The following is a 19037-nucleotide window of genomic DNA, read 5'->3' on the forward strand; positions in this document are numbered from 1 at the left end:
AGCAGCAGGAGGGGACCCGGCCCTGGCCCCCGCGCGACAGGGAAGGGCTGCAGGACTCGGGGTGACTTTACAGACACAGCCCTGCCCCGCGCACACGGCCGCGGGAGAGGAGGGGGAAGCGGCTCTCGCCGGGCGCGCGGAGCCCCGTGGGGAGCTCCTAGCCCACGGAGGCCATGACCACGTCCACGGGGAGCTCCTGGGCGCTGCGCGCGGTGACCTGCATGGTCACGGTGTCGGTGAGGACGAGGCGGGCGCGGACGAGCAGGTCGTGGCCTCCCCGGAACACACCTGGAGGGCGGAGGGAAGGAGACGCGTGTGCAACGTGGACCCGTGCAAACCTCTGGAGAACAACGTCTAAAACGAGCGGAGAGGGGAGCCAGCCTGCAGGGCACGCGCACGGAGCGCGGCCGGGCTGCTGCCCTTTCCCCAAGGCTCCGTCCAAAAGGGGATGCCACCAAACATGAAGACCCATCACCCCATGAAGACCCATCACCCCATGAAGACCCATCACCCCATGAAGACCCATCACCCCATGAAGACCCATCCCTGTCCCCCCCTCACATCCCCGTGGCAGCTGCCCTTAACCCACGCCAGGGACAAGCCTTCAAACCCTCCCCGAGCACAAGGGGCTAAACCCTGAACTCGGCTCCATGCGCCCTGCCGCAGCCCCGGGGCTGGAGCAGAGCCCTGGCCCCACAGCTCACCTGCCAGGTACAGGGTGTGAGAGTTCTTGTTGTCCGGCACTTTATCTGACCGCTCACAGGGCTGCATCCCCAGGAACTTCACAATATTACTGACGGCCTCTGTTAAAATAAATACATAAATAAAAATAAAAGGTCAAAGTCATGGCTGCCTTGACTTGGACACATCAACAGCATTTAAACATCTACTTCCTTGTTCGTGTTCCCTGTCCAAGGCACATAACCTTGGCCAGTATCGTGTTTTGAGAGGCCACCAGGGATGTAAAGGCAACACAAAAAAACAAAAACAACAACAACAAACACCCACACAGCAATTTTGAATCTGATGCAAAGTTGCAGGTGCAACAGAAGCAGGAGGCTGGTGCTGTGCACACTTCCTGCTCAGCCCTGACAAACAGCTTAGTTACTGCAGGGCAGATGCAGAAGGAAGGGGAGACTGGTCTTTGGGAAGAATGTGGAAGGGTATTTCAAGCCCGAAGTGCTGTGCTAGGAAGGCTACAGGACAAGAAAGGTCAAACCGAGTCTGTGATACATGATGGAAAAGCCGATGGTTTACAAGATGATCCTGCCCACCAACCTCATGTGTTCTTGGTGTTTGCTTATTCTTTTCTTGATCTTGAATACCAAGGTCAGAGCGTCTCCTCCTTTCACAGTAAGGAAGTGGGAGCTTACAGCTGAGCTGAGGGCAGTCTGCCCGCATGATGTTCTCCTGCTCCCAGCAGCCAGCCTGCTCTCCAAAGCGCCCCAAACGCTCAAACTTTTTGCAAAATCCAAACTAGCTTTTCTTGATCTGATGCATTGCATTCAGTGGCTGCAGTGTGAAGGAGTTGGTGAGATCTGAACTGAGCTGGAGTACATCTGAGCTCCAGCTCTGGACTTTGACTCCTTGTGGAAATGTTCAGAGCTCCGCTGGACCCAGAAACCCACTTACCTTCCAGGGTTTTAATAGTGGATAAAGTGAAGGTCTCTTCCTTTTCATACTCATCACCCACTTCATCCCAGGCTGCTCCAAAGTTTGGCTTCAGAACTCTCTGGATGTGATCAGCCACAGTTACCTCCAGGTCTTCGAGCTGACGGTGAGAAAAGACTCAAGTAAAACACGGCTGTTCCCAGCCCTGCTCTCTCCAGACTGAGCCTCAGACCTGGTCCCTGGGGCCAGGCAGATGCAGGAGACAAGCTCCATTTCCACTCACATGCCCAAGCAAGCCCTGCCCTGCCATAGATGGCCTGAGCAAGCACCACTTTGATGGATGAGCAACTGTTTGAACTAGGAAAGTCGCTGGCTCTTTCATTTCCAGGATTTACAAAGCAGGGTCCCATTCTGAGCACGGTTTTGGGCCTGAAAAGGACATTTCTTCTGAGCTTTGGTCTAAGACAGAGGACAACCCAAAACATAAGGAAGAGCTGCAGCTCTTCAGACAGATATGTATGTCCCCTGGATCCCACACAAGCTTGTCCTTACTAGCCTTTCTGGCCCATCGTTGTGTAGCTGGTAGCGTGCAGTGTGTCACTGTGGGGTACCTGCTGTCACCTAACGCTGTGTTAGATGCTGGGACTACATCTGTGCCAGGCAGACCTGGCCTTGTCCCTCCCGTGCATGTATCTAAGAGCAGTGAGAGCTGGAGCTGGCCACACAGCAGCCTGCAGTCATCTCTGCACTCGCTGCAGGAAAGCATCTCCTCCTGATTTTGTTGATACAGACGGAAGAGTTTGTTTAAACATCACTTGAATGCCCTGGCGACTGCGATGCGGGAGGCACATTAAGAGATTAACCTTGCAGGGTCTTTTGGAGAAACCCTCCCTGCTCTTCCTGGGAGAACGCTGCTGCTCAGTGACTCCCTGCACAGCAGGGCCTCCGAGCTCACAGCAGCGACAGGCAACACACAGAAACAGCTTCTGGAGCTACAGGGCACAGCGCGGGTTGTCAGACCATCTTTCCCTCTCCGGAGGGTAAACGCCACCCTCTGTGAGGCAGCCTCAGTTTCTGAACAAGCACAGTTTAATTCCTTCCTCTGTGGTACATCAGCCTGCCTGGAAACAGCAGTGTGGAATGGAGGTGCTTTCCCGGGATCGGAGCTGCCAGTCCCAGAGCCTGGAGAGGGAGCAGTGCCACCTTCCCCAGAGCAAGGATGGAAACTCCCTCCATCGGGCTGGCAGGCAGTTCATGGTGCCACCACAGAGCAGCTCGTGGCCAAAAGCCTCCGTTGGAGCTGCTAAGGCACAGCCAGCTCAGCACGGGCACACACTGCACCTCCCAGAACAGGGGTATCCTGCACAGCCAGGTATCCGCCTGGAAAGCAGCAGCGGGAGGATACTCCAGACGACACAAAATGAACTCGCAGGCCCCTGGGACAGATGACACAGAGGCAGCAGGAACCCCTTCTCCAGACAGTTCTGTCCACTGCAGTGTCCATGGTCACAGCACTGCTTGCAAGGCAAGTTATTGGGCATAAAGGAGCCAATAAATAAACTCAAAAGAACTGCAGTTTCCATGATCAGTTGCAAACCTAGTTCCTTACCACATACTCATCCTCGTAACCCTCGTCGTCCGTCTCTCCCGTGTTCGGATCACAATCCTTGACAGTGAATTTCATCATGCAGCTGAACGTGCAGGCCACTGGAAGGAGGGGAAGGCAAAGGCAAAGCTCACATCACCCCCAGCTCTGCGTTTCTCTGCGGCAGAACAGGCGCTGGGAACCTTGAGGCATCTGGGTTCTCCCCTCATGACCACTAACACTAGTTCAATGTGACCTTGGGAGGGCCTTTTCCCAGCTTCTCTCATTTAAGCACAAGGAATCTTAGCAGGGCACTAAACAATGATAAAGAGGAGCTGATGAAGGTTGTAGAGCATCACAATCCTGAGATCAAAAATTATGTTTGACAAATCTCAGGTTGCATTAGGAGCACTAAATGAACATGTTCCACCAGCAGCTTAGATATCTTGCCACCTTTGTATCTGGGGACCAGGTCACGTATCTGAAATTAAAGCACCGAGGCAGCACAGGGCAGCAGCTCCCTCTCCACGTGGCAGGGAGGGGAGGTGACAGCTCACCCCCGAGCAGATGGGTGTCACAGGGTGAACAGCAGCACGTGCACAGGTGAGCAGGCCCAGAAACACAGGAAGACTGAAGCATGGGGAGGGCCTGGGTCGTGTCTGGGCAGTAACAAGGGAGTGATCTGCAGGTCAAATAGGCTCCCCTGCTATTCTGCCTGTTTATCTGAAATATTGTAGCATCTGGGCGCTCACAGTACTGCACTGCCGGGCAGAAAAGCATGAGCCTCCCCATATGCTAGCACGGGGGAGCAAGAGGCCTCGCGAGGTGCCTGGGAGGGCTCAGCAGAGCCGAGTGCTCATGTGCTGGCCCCGCAGGCTGGCAACGCTGCAGGACACGGGGACACAGGGACCTGACAGCCCGCAAACAGCGCAGAGACGTCACGCTCAGGACAAGCACAGGACAAACTGGTTACCTGCTGTGGGGTCCTCTGCAGACAGAGCCACCAGCGTGTAGCAGGTACCCGGCTGGTTGTAGCCCAGGCTTTTGGCAGGTACGTAGCCAATGACCTCATACCCCTCCGTTGGCTCCATCTGCACGGTGACATTCTCCAGGATCTGGTCGTTCAGGGTGTTGGTGCAGTCAAACTGCAGGAGAAGGGAGAGCAGCAAAAGCTTGAAGCTGCTAGCAATGGATCTAGTAGCAGACACTTCAGGCAGAGTGGGAGCTTTGCACCAGCTTGTGAACAACCAGTTGTGTTTCAACAGTGCATCTCACCATCAGCTGACTAGTCGTAGGGCTTGTGTTTCAGTTTAGTCACACAACAGTTGGCATTTGAATGCCTTGGGAGGGAAGGGAAAAGCTTTCAGGGGGCTCCAGTGCTCCTGCAAACACTTTTGATGGCTCTTGAAATAAGTGCACAGCAACCCCGTGCCTGACCTCTGCCACCCAGGCAGAAGCACAGATTTAGCAACAGCAGAGTTGAATCAACTTCTGCCCGTTTCACTTGGCTAATTCATTTGAAACTCTTCCCACTAAACACCCTTAGTCTTTCTTGCAAGAGGATAATCCCAGGTTAACTCTCTGCCCTAGGGGAATGTTCCTGCTGTGCTGTTATCTCTTCTCCTGATGCTGCAGGGATGCAGTGTCCATAGCAGATGGGAAGGTGGTCCCCTGAATGGCTCAGACCGGGCACAGTTTGAGTGATTTTCAGCAGGTCTAAACTTACTCTTTAGACTTTGACCTCTTAATGTCTTTAGACTTAGACTACTACAGTGACGAACCACTTAACCTTGCACATTTGCCTCTGGTGGATGGACAAGGGAGCTCATGAGCAGCTCCTGCAAGGACAGGACACTGCTGCTCACAGCCTGGTGCAGGACTCGCCGTGCCCTGAGCTCCCTGGGGCCTGGCCAAGGAGATGGGGTACATCAGTCCAGCTCCCCATGCAGCAGGAGCATGATGCACCCAAAGCCAAGGTGCAGAAACAAGCACCTGTACTACAGCAGCTCAACTGAAACACAGAGGATGAAGAGCGCTCCTCCATCACCCGTCTCTCCTGGATAACCTTTTCCCCCTCTCAGATATGGCAAACTTTACTCTTTTTCGCCAGAAGCATGTGCTTGGGGACCCTAAAGAAAGGGCACAGCTCCCCTTTGAGAACAGCCCCATTTAGTGCTTGTCTGACTGCTGCTTGTGTGTGTACATTGTACAGCCCCAAAGGCACAATCCCAAAGTAATTCTCACTGGGGCTTTGCTGTCTTGTAGGGGAGTAAGGATTCCTTGAACACCAAGCTAATTCTTCCCTGTAAAAGCTTCATCAGGCAGGAGCTTAGCTTCCAACCCTCCTGCATGCGTCCAACCCCGTGCGTGCCCCACAGCCACCCACCTGGAACACCATGTGGCTGACAAACGTGTGCTTGGTGCAGCGAACCACGTACTCCGTCTCCAGCTCCGTGAGGGCCACAGGCTCTGGGGAGGACTTGAAGAGCGGGCCCAGCCCCCGAAACTCCGGGATTGCCCCCAGTTGCTCTGGAACAGAGGTCACAAACCACTGCCTTCCCTAGCCTGAACAGGATTGTGAGCATGTCCACCCCCCAGGAGTGAAGGATGAGGCTGGAAGCTCCTGGAGGAGCCGGGAACAGGCTGGCAGGGTCAGGCAGGCTCAGCAAGGGCTGGCTCTCAGACACACTGTCCTGCTCCACAGCCAGAGGGAGGCCTGGCCCCAGCTTACCTTGGAATATTTCTTGCCGTGTTGCTGCCACCTTCTCTGGCTGTTTGACTACAGCAACGGGGGTAGTTTCTGAAAGAGAGGAAAAAAAATAGAAGGTGTGAAGGTGAAGAATGGACTAGATCAAGAAACAGGTGGATGTTTGGAGAGGGATTTGAATAAGGACAGAAAGGAAGCTTTTTTCTCATCCTTGCTATCGACTAGGCCCATATTTAGCACCCCGAATACATTTGCAACTGCAATAGCTTCAAAAAGGATTACCAGCTATTACTATTATTAGTAGCTGGACTAAACAAACCTTAATGTGGCAGCAATGAGATTTGCCAGCCTTAGACTTTACAGAAGATACAATCTCATAAAATTCAAATAGGATAGAGCTCAGCAATTATCAGCAGGCCCAACACAGACTACTGTTTAAGGGCTGGAGCTGCTGGGAGGTTGCCTGCACTTTTTGACAGGCATTTGGAGATCATTCCTCACCTGCTCTTTGCTCAGTGATGGGAGCTGTTGCCAAAGGAACAGATTTCAGATCAAAAGGTTTCTCGGAGGGCTCCAAGGTGTACTGATGAAGAGCCCTCTCCAGTCCAGGGATGGACACTGCCAAACCTTGGGACAGACAGGACAGATCACTGAGACCACAGATAACAGCAGCACCTTTTTTTCAGCTGTTAAAATCACAAAAAGAGACAAGTTTGTATGGAAAACTTCCGGCATTACCATTCAGGATGTAGCCAGCATTGAGGGCTTTCTGCTTCTGTTCCAGAACATTCAAGTAGAAGGTGGCTCTGTCTCTTACTTCATTGTCATCATCCATTACACACCTGAGAAGATATAAAAATTGTTTCAGGACAAGGTAGCTGAACCCCCAGGATTGAATCAAGGTGATTGAACCACCTTGCAAGTGGCTTACACCAACTGGCTCTCTACTAGCTATTCTAGCAGAGCAGCAATCATCCACAACACTTGGCTCCTCACCGCTGCTCTGTGAATGCAGTGCGGATCCCACCACAGATTGCAGGTACCTGCCCACCTTCTCCAGACTCACTGCTAGATGACACAGGACACACTTGGGGATGCTGCTAAGCTCTCCCAAATGAATAGAGGTCTTCACCCAGGATACTTGGCAAGAAAGGCTGAGAGCAAACTCACCTTTTCAGCAATACCAAGATACTGGGTAACATCTCCTCATTCTGGGCTCCAAACTTCGCCAGGGCACTTACAGCACCTGCAGCACCAAGCATTAGAACAGGATTAGGAAGCAAAGAAAGCACATGAAGTTCCCACTCTTGGCTGGCCTTGTTCAAGGTCGGGTCAGAGATGCTAGCATTAGTATAAAGCATGACTGTGACCAGGGGGAGGCAGATGTAGTACAGCAGGGTGCCTGCAAACCGTCCCATTTCACAGAATGACTACATCTCCCTCCATGTCCATTTTTCAGCTGCAAACTGCCTTTCCCATTGCAACTACCGTCTTTACTATCAAAAGAGATCTGCTCACAACCAGGCCAAAGCACAGTCCTCAAGAGCAGAGGTGTTCAGGCACTATCTTTTCTTGAAGATCTGCCAAAGGTCTGTCTCTTACCTGCCCGGACTTCTTCATGCTCCAAGACGACCCTGTTGTAGATGAAGCGGATGTATTTGGAAGGATTATTGGTCTTGGGCCCTTCCTGCCCCAGGAGGTGAAGGATACGAGTAGCCAGCACAGTGAACTCGCAGTCCTCGATGAACTCGCAGAGGTGAGACAGCCCCGTTTCTTTGCTCTCCGAGTTCTCCTCAATGATGCTGATGATACAGTCCACGATGGCTCGTTTGTACTCAAAGCCACCCTGGGGAGCATAGGGAATTGCTCAGCTAGAAAACTCAGAGCAGGTTAAAAACTCTGAAATAGCCAGGCAGGATAAAGATTTCCTTGAAAAAGGTCACTCACACCCAGTGCTTTTGATGTCTGTTTGAAAGGAGCAGGGCAGCAATGCTGCCCTTGCCTCTGACCCTCGCTACTCCCAGAGGACCCATTAATATTGAAGTTCACTTGCCAGATCCCTGCAGAGTGGCTGCAAACCCAGGAAAACAAATTATAAGTGCTAGAGAAAGTAAGAGAGTCCATCAGCCTGAAGGGTTTATATCTCCTTCTGCACCCTGTGCTGTTAGGATTAATTAATAAAAATGGCCTTACGAGAGGGGGAGAAACAACAAAAAACCCAGCCCTATCCCCTTTAGTACCAGACAACTGGGGATGAATCAGGAGAGGAATATGCTAAAGATCATATCTGCCACAGCAGGACCCAGCAAATAGCCCTATTAGTGTGTGAAGACAGACAATCAATACTTCCCCAGGCACACCCTGCAACCTGACATGCAGTTAATACTCTGTTATCTTCAGACATTATTTACTCGTGTCCTCACTGCACACCAGGGGACTAAATTGCACACTATCCTCTGCCACTTATATGCATTTGGGGGATCTTTCTTGAAGTACTTTGGATTAAAAAAAGGCTGTAAAACAGAATGGTTTGAACTGCAAAACCACAGTCAGAATGATATCATCCACCCACAGAAAATCTGGGAAAGTGGAACAGTCCATTTTCCAGAAAAGTGAAACAAGAGGCCTTGGTTTCCTCCCAGAGGCTGTAATTGGCAGAAAGTGATGTCAGAGCAAAGCAGTGGTGCAGGCATACCAGCTCATTCAGAAACGGCCTCAGAAAATCTCTGTGAAACTGCCCTTCTGCAGTGCACTCTGACTGAATGCAGAGAATAGTTCTGGTGCTTGTGATGCCTTTACTACCACAGCACAGGGAAGAGAATAAAAGCCATCCTGCGTCATCAATAAATAGGCTGTTATCTTGTATACAAGACAAAGCTTCTTGGAATTTGCTGTCAAAGTATATAAGAAAATTGCTCCAAAAACGATACAGAAATGAACTGCCAACAGATCCACTGTTGCTTGCATTTGAGAGGTGGAATCCCCTGATGAATCAAAGAATGAAATGGCCGACAAAGGGCACATAACTCCGGGGCACAGCTGGCCATTTCCACCACTGCACAGGCATGCAAACAAGGAACACAAAGCACTGCCCTGCAGACCTACCTCCTCCCGGAGCATAGTGAAGAGGAAGTTCATGAGGACTGCGTGTTTGCGAGGGTACTTCTGACACAGGGCGTTGATGGCCTGCACCACCACAACCTGCAGGAAGAGGGGACAGGTAAGGAGCAGGACCCTGCCCCGTTAGGCATGAGGAAACCAGTTGAACGGGCCCAGTTTGGTGCTGGTCCCTAGCCTGGAAGATGTCATTGTCCTTTTGCTAATCCAGCAAGTACCGTTGCAGGAAGTACAATCCTAGGAATTAGAAGAGATTATGTCTATGCACTAGTCAGTCCCTAGCAAAAGCTTTCACCGCCAGAAAAAAAAAAAAAAAAAAAAGATTTAACTCCTGGAGGAGTTCTCCCCGCAAAAGAACTTTTGTCTTAGAAGTCAGGAGCTGTCCATCTGAGGCACAGCTTAGGCCAATAGCCTCAGCAGATACTCAACAGCCCAGGCCCTGGAAGGAGCTCTGTGCAAGCCTCAGGCTGCACACACAGAGACAAATAATCAAGAGGTTTCTTCAGGAACTTGCACCCCCTGCTTTCTTACTTTGAACTCATCTGAGATTTCTGACATGAAGGAGGAGATCTGCTTCATGAGGCGGTCGATGCTGCTCTCGCTGCCCGTTTTCAGCAGCGTGGTGATGGCCAGGGTGGCTATGCTGCGGTTCGAGTCTGTCACGAGGTTCTCCAGGTCCAGATTGCAGGCAGTCACAGCGGATGGGTGCTTCATGGCCACCTGGAGAGGGGTGGAACTCACTGAGCACATGGAAAAGGCCCAGCTGACAAAACCACTAGCCCCCTTCAAGCTCTCATGCCTTACTGTTGAAACAAAGGCTACAGACTGTGCACAAGGCTTGTCTTAACCAAACAGCTCATCTAAGCTTAAAGTAACTAGATCTTTCCTCCCACAGAATCGTATCAACTGCTGGAAGAGAAGCAGCAGTAACAAATGATCATTATTTTTCCCTCTGTCATTCTCCTCTATATATTAAGGTTCAGATTCTGCAAAGAACGCTCTGAACTCCCAGGCTAGCTCTGCTGCACAGCTCTGCAGGTGGGAGCACAGCCGTTACCACACAGGCACCATCATTCCTCCTATTTCCATTTCAGAGCTGACAAGGGCAAGGAAAAAGCTCAAGGAAGGACTATCACGGAGCAGGCCAAGAAGCAACACTGGGATTGATCCCTGTGTTACAAGGAGCTGCCTCACCACAGGAAGCTCAGAAACAGCAGTGCGCTCTTATACAGATCTGGGAACATCATTGGATTTTCCCTCTCTGAACTGTTCTTAGAGAGTTTATTTTTTCACTCAGATAAAAACAAAATGTTTAGCCCAGGGCAGGGTGGAGGTTATTCCCACTACATCATCACACAATCTGGCTCACTCTCTTCTGAAGCCTGCACATCCCCACACATGAGAAACTGTTGCTGTCCCCAGGAGACAACTCCTACCTTGTTGAGGGTACGGACAGCTGCATATCTAAGTGCCGCTTTTGGGGAGCTGCAGAAAAGCTGCAAAACTGAGGGGAAAACCAAAGGTAGACATTGAAGAATCTGTTATTGAAGAGTGTTTCTCACACAAGAGACTTAGAGCCAGCAAGCAGAAGACAATTAGAAACGTATTTAAGAAGTAACTCTGAATTTACCAGTTTCCTTCCTCCCTATTGCCCCCCTTCCTGGCACATCCTGCTGACAACTCGCTCACATCCATCTCCTCTTTCCCATCTCCCTTTCCCAGGCTGCTGCTGTCCTCTGCTTCTCTTGGAAGCCAACGCCATCACCTTGCTGTGTTTCCCACTAAGGCAGCCCCGTAATCCCCTCGGCACTGCCGCGAGCGCCGCGTTTACCCGATACGGCTGGTGCCAGCTCCTTGGCAGTGCAGTTGGGCAGGTTCACGATGGCAGAAGCGGCTTCGTAGACCACCATCTCGTGCTTGTTTCTTAGGCAGCTCTCAATGAAATCAAACAGGGGGCTGTCACGGCTAAGGGACAAAAATCACGAGAACGAATGACCACAAAGGTGCTAAAAGACACGGTGAGTCCATCAGCCAAACTGTACAGGTCCCATAGCCCATGTAACGGTCAAGGCAGATGTAAATTCACTGCCCTCTAGTTTGGTGGCAGACTCAGGCCAGAACACGGATTGCCCTCTAAGGAAAAGGTAAAAGCCTTGCAGGCTTGAGGGATCTTCCCTTTGTATGGAGGGCTTTCCGTGCACACCACAAATCCCCAGTGTATAGACACTAGTCAAGCGGTTACAAAAGACATGGAAAACAAAGTGGATTAGCTGAAGAACAGCTACCAAAAAACAAGGTGGCAGGGGGGAAGAGAAGCAGGAAATTAGTTTGATGTGCAAGCACACACGCAGGCAAGATCTCACAAGCTCTCCCAAAACAACCCAAGAGTGTCCTCAATCTTCTGTGCTGCCTTTTAAGTCAACAGGAAAAGGCAGAAGCTGCCTGCTGCACGAGAAAAAAACCCCAAGGAGGTGACAAGTGAGCCTGCAAGAAGAGAAGCACGAGGCAAGCAAGCCCTTTCACCAGGGCAGAGAAGCTCCCTCACCTGCCAGCTTCTTCCTCCAGCAGCTTGCTGGCCACTCGGATCATCATGCAGTAGGCAAAGGGGGACTTGAGGCCGTGACGCATGAACTTGCTCAGCATCTTGTTCACTGCCAGGCGGTCGTTCTTCCGCACGTGGTAGAGCAAGCCCAGAGCGTGATACTGCACGGGGAAGCAGAGCGTCACCGAGCCCGTGTGCTCCTTGTCCCCCGGCCTCCTGCGAGCCCAGCTGAGCGGGCTGTTTCACTGCAGCTGTGCACGCTCCACGCTGCTCCGCGTTTCCTACCTGCACCATGATGTTGTCGCTGGAAGCTGCCTCCTGGGCCTCGTTCACCCAGCGTTTTACCACATCGTAACTGGTCTTCAGCAGGTGCTGAGGGGAGACAAGCAAAGGCAGCTCATGACAGAAGGATGGAGGAAATTTTGGGAATCACATAAAGAGGAAACGAGACTCCCCCATGAGGGTGCTGGAGGCAGCCACTACAGCAGAGCACCCACAGGCAGCAGCAAAGACCAAGGTCAGGACCAGGAGACAGAGCTTTGGTCTCAAGAGGTCAAACATCTGCGCAAAGTCTGCACCAGTCCCTCTGTTCACAAAGGAGGGAACAGCAACTATGCAAGCCTAACCTGCAGAAACGCTCCTGGCTTATTTACCAATATTAGCATGAGGTGGACAAAGAAAACAGCTTGATAAGTACTGCAGTGACACCTGCACCAATGCTGGAGTTACACTGTGATGGGCATCACACAGACATTAATAAAAAAAAAATGCAGAGCTTATGATCTCCTCCTAACAACAGGAGGACAGACCAAAGCTCCTCAGGCTTCTTAAAGTGCCCTTGTTAAAGGCAGGAAGAATTTACATACTATGAAAAGGGGTGGACCAGCAGGATTTGGTGCCACACTACGTACACAGACACCACACGTACCACAGTTTTGCATTGATCAGAGGGAGCCTCTTCAGGCAGGCTACTACCTCAAACAGCACTCGAATCTGGATTCTAATCTGCATCCTATTTAAACCTTGAATTGCCTAAATCTACAGGTTGGCATAAAGCACAATGCCCGGGAAACACAAGCATCCTGGGGGCATTTCCACCCAGACATCCATCACTAATTTTCAGGCATATTCAGCCACAATTCCACTTAATTAACCGCAGAGAACAGGAGGTGCCCCTGGACAGGCTCCCTCTGCGAGCCCCTCCTGGTCCTGATGGCAGAGCCCGTCCTCAGCGCTTCCCATCCTGCCCATGGCATCCGCGTCCCGCTGGAGCGGCCCGGCCTCCTCAGAGGCACTGCCAGCCAGAGAGAAACAGGGAGAATTCACTCAGGGAATAGGCAGAAAAAAAAACAGTGAAATGCAGCTTGGTATGGGCAGAGACCTGCTGTCTTATCAGCACCTCATGGGCTTTGCTCCCAGGACACCTCTGCACAGAGATATCCCGGCGATCCAGCCAAGGGGAGAGGCTGCCTGTTTTGTACATGGAGGCTTAGGAGTTAAGCGACTGACGTCAAATTGTGTCCCAAACACATTGTACTGTAAAACAAAACAAAAAACCCCACTATTCTCTCTCCTTCGCCTTTCTTTTTCTTACGTGCATCCTCTGATGAAGGAAAGCTCCAGTTTCAAGTTCTCAAGATGCCCAGACCCATTACAGACAACTGTTTCCCAGCTCGACGGCGCCACGGGCGCATCCTGCAGGGAATACGTACCAAGGAGGACACCAGAGCGGAGCTGGACACACTTGGCACTTTGTCGACGATCGCCTGCTTCATGTAGCGCTCGATGGCCTGCAGCATGGTGCTCTGCAGGGAGAGGGAGAGAACGGCGGGCACGGGGAGCTGCTGGGAGCGCGGGAGGGCAGGAGGGAGGATGAGGAGGGGACGGGCGAAGGGCCCGGGCAGCACTTACATCTGTGATCTGACAGAGCGCCCGCACGGCGGGGCCGCGGTAGTTGTCATCCTTCCCGGTCATGTCTTTGGTTAAGCTGGGTGAAAAGAGGCAGCTCTGTTACAAACCCCTCAGCAGGCTGCAGGAGGCACCGATCACCCCACGAGAGCTCTAGGCATTCATAAATGAGGATTTGGGTTCTTTGCTGAACACTCGTGTCTGCCTGTTCCCTGCAGAGCAGCGTGAGGTTGTCTGCAAGGGGCCGAGGGTGATCACACCCCGCTGTGGGACCGGCTTCTGCCCGATGCACGGGCTCATGCCCCAGCAAGGCCTGTCCCCTCACGTGCCAAACCCCTGATAAACGCACCAGCCTTTCGGGAGGATCAGCAGCAATTCAGGGACGACTCACAGAGGAATCTTGTTCCATGGTGAACTCATACCCAGAGCAGCTACAGGAGGAGTAAATCTTTTCCTACCTGTTGAAAGCTTTAGTATACCTAAAAACCTTCAAAAAGCCTCAAGACACTCAGGTAGCAGAAAAGGAATTAAACATCCTTTTGCAAAAGCGGAGTTCAGTGTCTGTATTTTAATTGCCTCTTTAGAGGAGATTCTTTTTCTCTCCAGTGGCATTTCCCATCTTCACCCTGCTCATCAGGGACTGCAATCATCTCCAAGAGGTTGGAGGAATGTTGCTGGCAGCACATAAACACAACAGTAAGAAAAGGGGAGCGACTGACCTGCTAGTCACAATGATGACATCTTCTGCAATAGAAGACATCTCTTTAATAGTCAGGTAGCACATCCTGCGAAGAGTTGGCTGGCAAGCAGAAAGGGAAGACTAACATTAGTTGAGAGGATCCCAAATAGGAAGAAGCCCCAATTTTCCCTGATTCTATGATTTTATTATAAAGGTCAAGTATCTGATATTTTCAGGAACTGGGTCTCTTATGAAAGTAAGAGATGTAAAAGAATCACATTCACTAAAAACAACACACACACAAAATCCTCTTCTAAAAACACCAAGTGTGAATATTTAAGTCCGTCTCATGATTTTAATGCCTTGCAATTTTGGGGCAAACTAGGAATAGCAATAATACTGCTGGTTGGGCTGGACCCCTCTAGGAAATGCTGTCACTGACGATCAACAGAAAACACTGTCTTTTAAAGCTGGGCACAAAGTGCATCGTGTTACAACTGACTCCAGACCTGAGCAGCACCTAGCACAATCACAGAATTAAACAGCAATCATAGGGAGGAGGCCACTGTCTGAAGGACAGGGAATCCCTCAGTTGAACCTACAGCAAGGTCCAGAAAAGGCTACAAAGCTGATCTGTTTCTCAATTTCCATCCTTCCCTTCCCACTTGAATCCACACAGGAGAGAAAAGTTGATCATATTGAAAAGACACAGGTCAACTGAGTAAGACACTGCCGCTCTCTTAACATCCTCCCAGGTAAATGCACCAGAAAACACATGCACAGACTTACATCATTGGACTGAAAGAGCTTGGTCATAGCAAAGAAGGATTCAGTAGCTTCCATCACACCGAGGTGCTCCCCCTAGAACAAGGGAAAGAAGGAAGGAAGTCCCATTTAACAACAGCTTTTGTGCCTGCTGAAGACGTGAGGAGAGGCAGCTGGAAGTGGGGCAGGTCTCCTTGCCAGGATCCCCCAGAGCAGCACCCCGCATTGGCCTGGAAGACTCCCCCAAAGCAGGGCCGGGTTTGGTTTAACAGGATGCTTCATTCAGCACTGTGGCAAGAGACACCACAATCACGATCTGAGCAAGTTGGCTTCCTGCAGGGTGAGGGAGGCTGCCTGCCTACCGGTGCCAGGGCCACCAGGGCCAGCTGGGCCTGTTAGACACCAGCCTCTGTCACCACAGAGCCGTGGGCTCACAGGCACCACGGGGTAACAACCCCCAGAGTAACAACCCCCAGAGTAACAACCCCCAGAGTAACAACCCCCAGAGTAACAACCCACGATCTCTTCGTGCTTACCCGCTCCTGCTTTCTCCATCTTGCTGAACTTCTCAAGCACCAAGAAGCAAGTGTTAACTTAGTCACACAGCAATTTTGGTTACTGAGGTACTTCACTGAATATAGTCGTTACAACTAAGCTTAGTTACAGAAAAAGATTTTTAAAGTCAAAAGCGCTCTCAGCTCGTTCTCTGCACATTACCTGGTTTATGAGATACAGGATCTTGGTGAGGATGTGAGCACATTTCCGTGGGTTTATGGGAGTCTCGTTGAACACCCGTGCCTGGGAACAAAGCACAGACAAGGACGCTGACACTCCTCAACAAACAGTCTGGTCTCATCTCGGCTGCTGACAGAAGCAATGAATTTGGGGCTAGACATGGCAACATTCTTAATGACTCCAAAACATATTTTCCCCAATTGCCATTAAACATGTTAAACAGCTGGCTCTGTTGCCTCTTCTGGGGATTGCAAATCCAAGTGTAATCGAGTCAAAAGGCCGAACCCCGCTCACACCTTTACCCACACAGACCTGTATCACATACCAAACAGGAGACGACGCTTCTGCCAGATCTAAGCTGGCCTGACAAGGCTAACAGGAGTCAACAACATCCACAACATTGTAAAGCAAACAGGCAATGCGTTAACAGCCAGGTCTAGGGATCGAGGTGTTTTAAACTGGGAGGCATTTTTTAAAAAGTAAAATCAAAGACTATTTAATAACCACCCACACCCTGCTCACTAACTTTGCCACCTACAAGAAAGTCAGGGTGTCCAAGACCCATTTCCTTCTTGTGTCAGGGAGAGCTTTTCCCAATAATCCCTTTATTCCTATTCACGGTATACAGTCCTTACAGAAACCATTCCCACCTCTTCCCTTCCTCCCTCCAACAAGAAAATAGGAATCAAGGGAAATTTCATCCATTTACTCCCAGTACTAGCATGACTGTAAGAACTCCCACTGTCTTACTGATGGTCTCCAAGAGAGGGAGAGCTGCTGCTCAGGAGAGAGGAGCACAGCAGAGTTAGGGCTTTACCTCTTGCAGGACCGCACTCTTCTCCAGGTGCTGAAACGGGTTGGAGCTGCCACCTACAAAATAAAGAGAGCAAAGGTCTTCCTAGGGATAGGGCTCCAAAAGAGCCAGCTTACACACGCAGCTTAAGAACAGGCGGAACGTTATGGATAGCTTTTTCCATCAACACCAATTAGAGCCCCCTCTTTTAGGCAGTATTAGCCCCTCCGCAGCAGGCAGGACGCTCCGGTTTATCATCCCCACGAGCCGAGGGGGCCCGACGAGCTCTGCAGCTCCCGTCCTGCACGGCCACCCCCAAAGCCCGTTCCCAGCTGGAGCATCAACAGGACAGGCCGAAAAATAAAACCCCGGAGCCTCGGACAGAAAAATCCCATCACTCGCTGGCCTGGCGAGGGCAGAGCTCTACCCGCCGTTATAAACCCATCAGGAACACACCAGCAAGGATTTTTGGCTCTGCCACTAATTAAGCAGACGAGACAACGGACTAGAGAGCCTGGACACAGAGTCGCTTTCATTGTTCCACTTCACAGAATAAATTGTATTTAATAATTAAAAGTCTCACCAATTAAGGATGAGGACAAGCGCTATCACTCTGCTCGGTCTCTATTAGCTTGCCTCCCTCTAGGCATTTGCGAGCTGCAGCTTTTCAAAAGCTGCCAGTTATTGATAAGCAGGTTTTAATTAGTACCTCCGTCCAGCCTGGCCCTGGCACAAGGCACGGCCATCGCGGCGCTATTCCCACGTTTAATTTAATAACAGTGATCTGCTGGAGGGCACTGCTCCATGCTGACCTGGGCTTGGAGCAGCGCACGCTGCTGCCAGCGGCTTTGCAAGTCAGTCTGGCACTTACAGGTAGAAACATCCACACCTGGGATCCTTTCGGGACAGGTTTGTAAACAAGAAATGTTTGTTCTGCGGGTGGCTGAACAAAGCACGGATGTGGGGAGAAGGGAAACAAGGGGAAAGAACAAAACCAGCGTAAAACTAGAGTACCAAAACCAGGTTTGAAAAAGTCTTCCTGTGAGTGCAGTATTCCCCACGGCCGCAGCTCTGCGGCCACGGATCATCTCCTCCTCCCTGGCCAGGGCAGCGAGCGCAGGGCACGGGAGCCTGGGCGCTCGCAGCAAACTGCACCCAAGCAGCTCCCTGCCTGCAAGAGGGGAGGGACACGGAAACAGCAGAGGCTGCATTTGCAGAAAGCTCCTGCTGCTGGATGATTAACTTGCAACAATTGGCACTGATTTGTAGAGAAATGTGGAGAATCCTCCGAGTATGGGTCTCAAAATGACACATTTAAGCCTATTTCTGTGCTCAGAGCGGAAGGGGCTCACGCAAGGCTACCTAGATTATCCATGCAAAGTAAAGGAGCAGAATCCAAGCAGCTGCCACATGGAGAGGCCCCAGGAAGGTTTGGATAAGGCTACAAACTAGGGGAGGCGTTAAACACAAAAAGAGTTACGGGCAACAACACTAAGGTTTACACTGACTCAAATCACTTCAGGAGCAACAACCGTAAAACCCAATGCACAGGCGGCTGCTCAACCCCGCGCTGTGCCCGAACACCCACCACGCGGGACACGGACCCCATCGGCACAATGTCAGTCAAGTTAAAAACAGCAGCGAAGGGTCAGTCGAGCTGTGCTTAGGAACAGGTTTTATGGCCCGGGCGCTGCAGCCTCCTGCTAGGGGAGCGGAGCGCAGGGGCCAGAGCACGGCCCAGGCTCCCCCTGCCCCGTAGCCGCCTCCTACCCTTGGTCCACACAAACGCCCTGAGCGCCAACCTGCACTCAAGCACCGTGAGCTCCCATGTGGATCCCAAAGCCAACCGGGAAGGGACAACCGACCGTGCAAATTGGGGGTGGCTGGGAGGGAGGCCAAGGTGCCATCGAGCGAGGGACGCGGCAGCCGCAGCCGGGCAGCGACACCGCTGTGAGGGCACCGGGCAGCGCGGGCACGGGCACTCCTGCTCACCGGGCACCTCGGGCAACATCCCTCGTGCTGGCCCGTGGGCCACCGACCAACCTGCCCACCGCATCCCATCCCCCAGCCCTGCCCGGTGCTCGGCCAGGCCCCCCGCACCCCGGGTCCCCCCACGGCGCCCTCCCGGGGCAGGGAGCTGCTCTCCCCTCCGGCTCCCCCACACGGGGTCTCTCCCCGCGGCTCCCTCTCGGGGCCGGTGGTGCCTTCCCTCCGCCCCGGCGACCGCCCCCTCTTGCCGCCACGGTCCCCCCCGGCCGCCCCTCACCCGACTCCTCGTCCTTCTTATCGAACTTCTTGAGCATGGTGGTGGCGGTGGTGCTGACACGCGCCCCGCCGGTACCGGTACCCCTGCCCGGTGCCCCGTCCCGCCCCGCTGCCCCGCGGTGCCGGTGCCGCCCCCGCTCCTGCCCGCGCCCGCCCCTTCCTGCCAGCCTGTCACTGCCGCCACCGCACTGCGCAGGCGCCGCCCCGCCCGGCCCTCCTCAAGCTCCGCCCCCGTCATCGTCCGCCAATCAGACCCCGCCCACGTTCGTCAATCACCGCGGTCTCCATGGCCACAGTTACGCCCCGCCCGCCCTGACGTGGCTGCCGGCG

General features: G+C 52.3%; 1 protein-coding gene across 1 annotated transcript; it reads right to left on the bottom strand.

Annotated features, from left to right (window-relative positions):
- Positions 1-149: 149 nt before the first annotated feature.
- COPG1 (coat protein complex I subunit gamma 1) lies at positions 150-18755 on the bottom strand. Its single transcript, XM_088534655.1, has 24 exons — positions 18709-18755; positions 16467-16519; positions 15632-15712; positions 14939-15010; positions 14190-14269; positions 13474-13549; positions 13275-13367; positions 11848-11934; positions 11566-11723; positions 10852-10985; positions 10457-10524; positions 9552-9740; positions 9009-9104; positions 7506-7749; positions 7074-7149; positions 6642-6745; positions 6405-6530; positions 5928-5996; positions 5583-5725; positions 4170-4341; positions 3221-3318; positions 1633-1771; positions 705-803; positions 150-288 (listed from the first exon to the last, which is right to left on the bottom strand). The coding sequence occupies exons 1-24, from the start codon at positions 18743-18745 to the stop codon at positions 158-160; spliced, it is 2625 nt and encodes an 874-aa protein (XP_088390781.1). The 5' UTR covers positions 18746-18755; the 3' UTR covers positions 150-157.
- Positions 18756-19037: the final 282 nt, after the last annotated feature.

The sequence above is a fragment of the Tinamus guttatus genome, unplaced genomic scaffold (genome assembly GCF_059628265.1).
Source record: "Tinamus guttatus ecotype Peru unplaced genomic scaffold, ASM5962826v1 Tinamus_guttatus_pri_ptg000580l, whole genome shotgun sequence".
NCBI lineage: Eukaryota > Metazoa > Chordata > Aves > Tinamiformes > Tinamidae > Tinamus > Tinamus guttatus.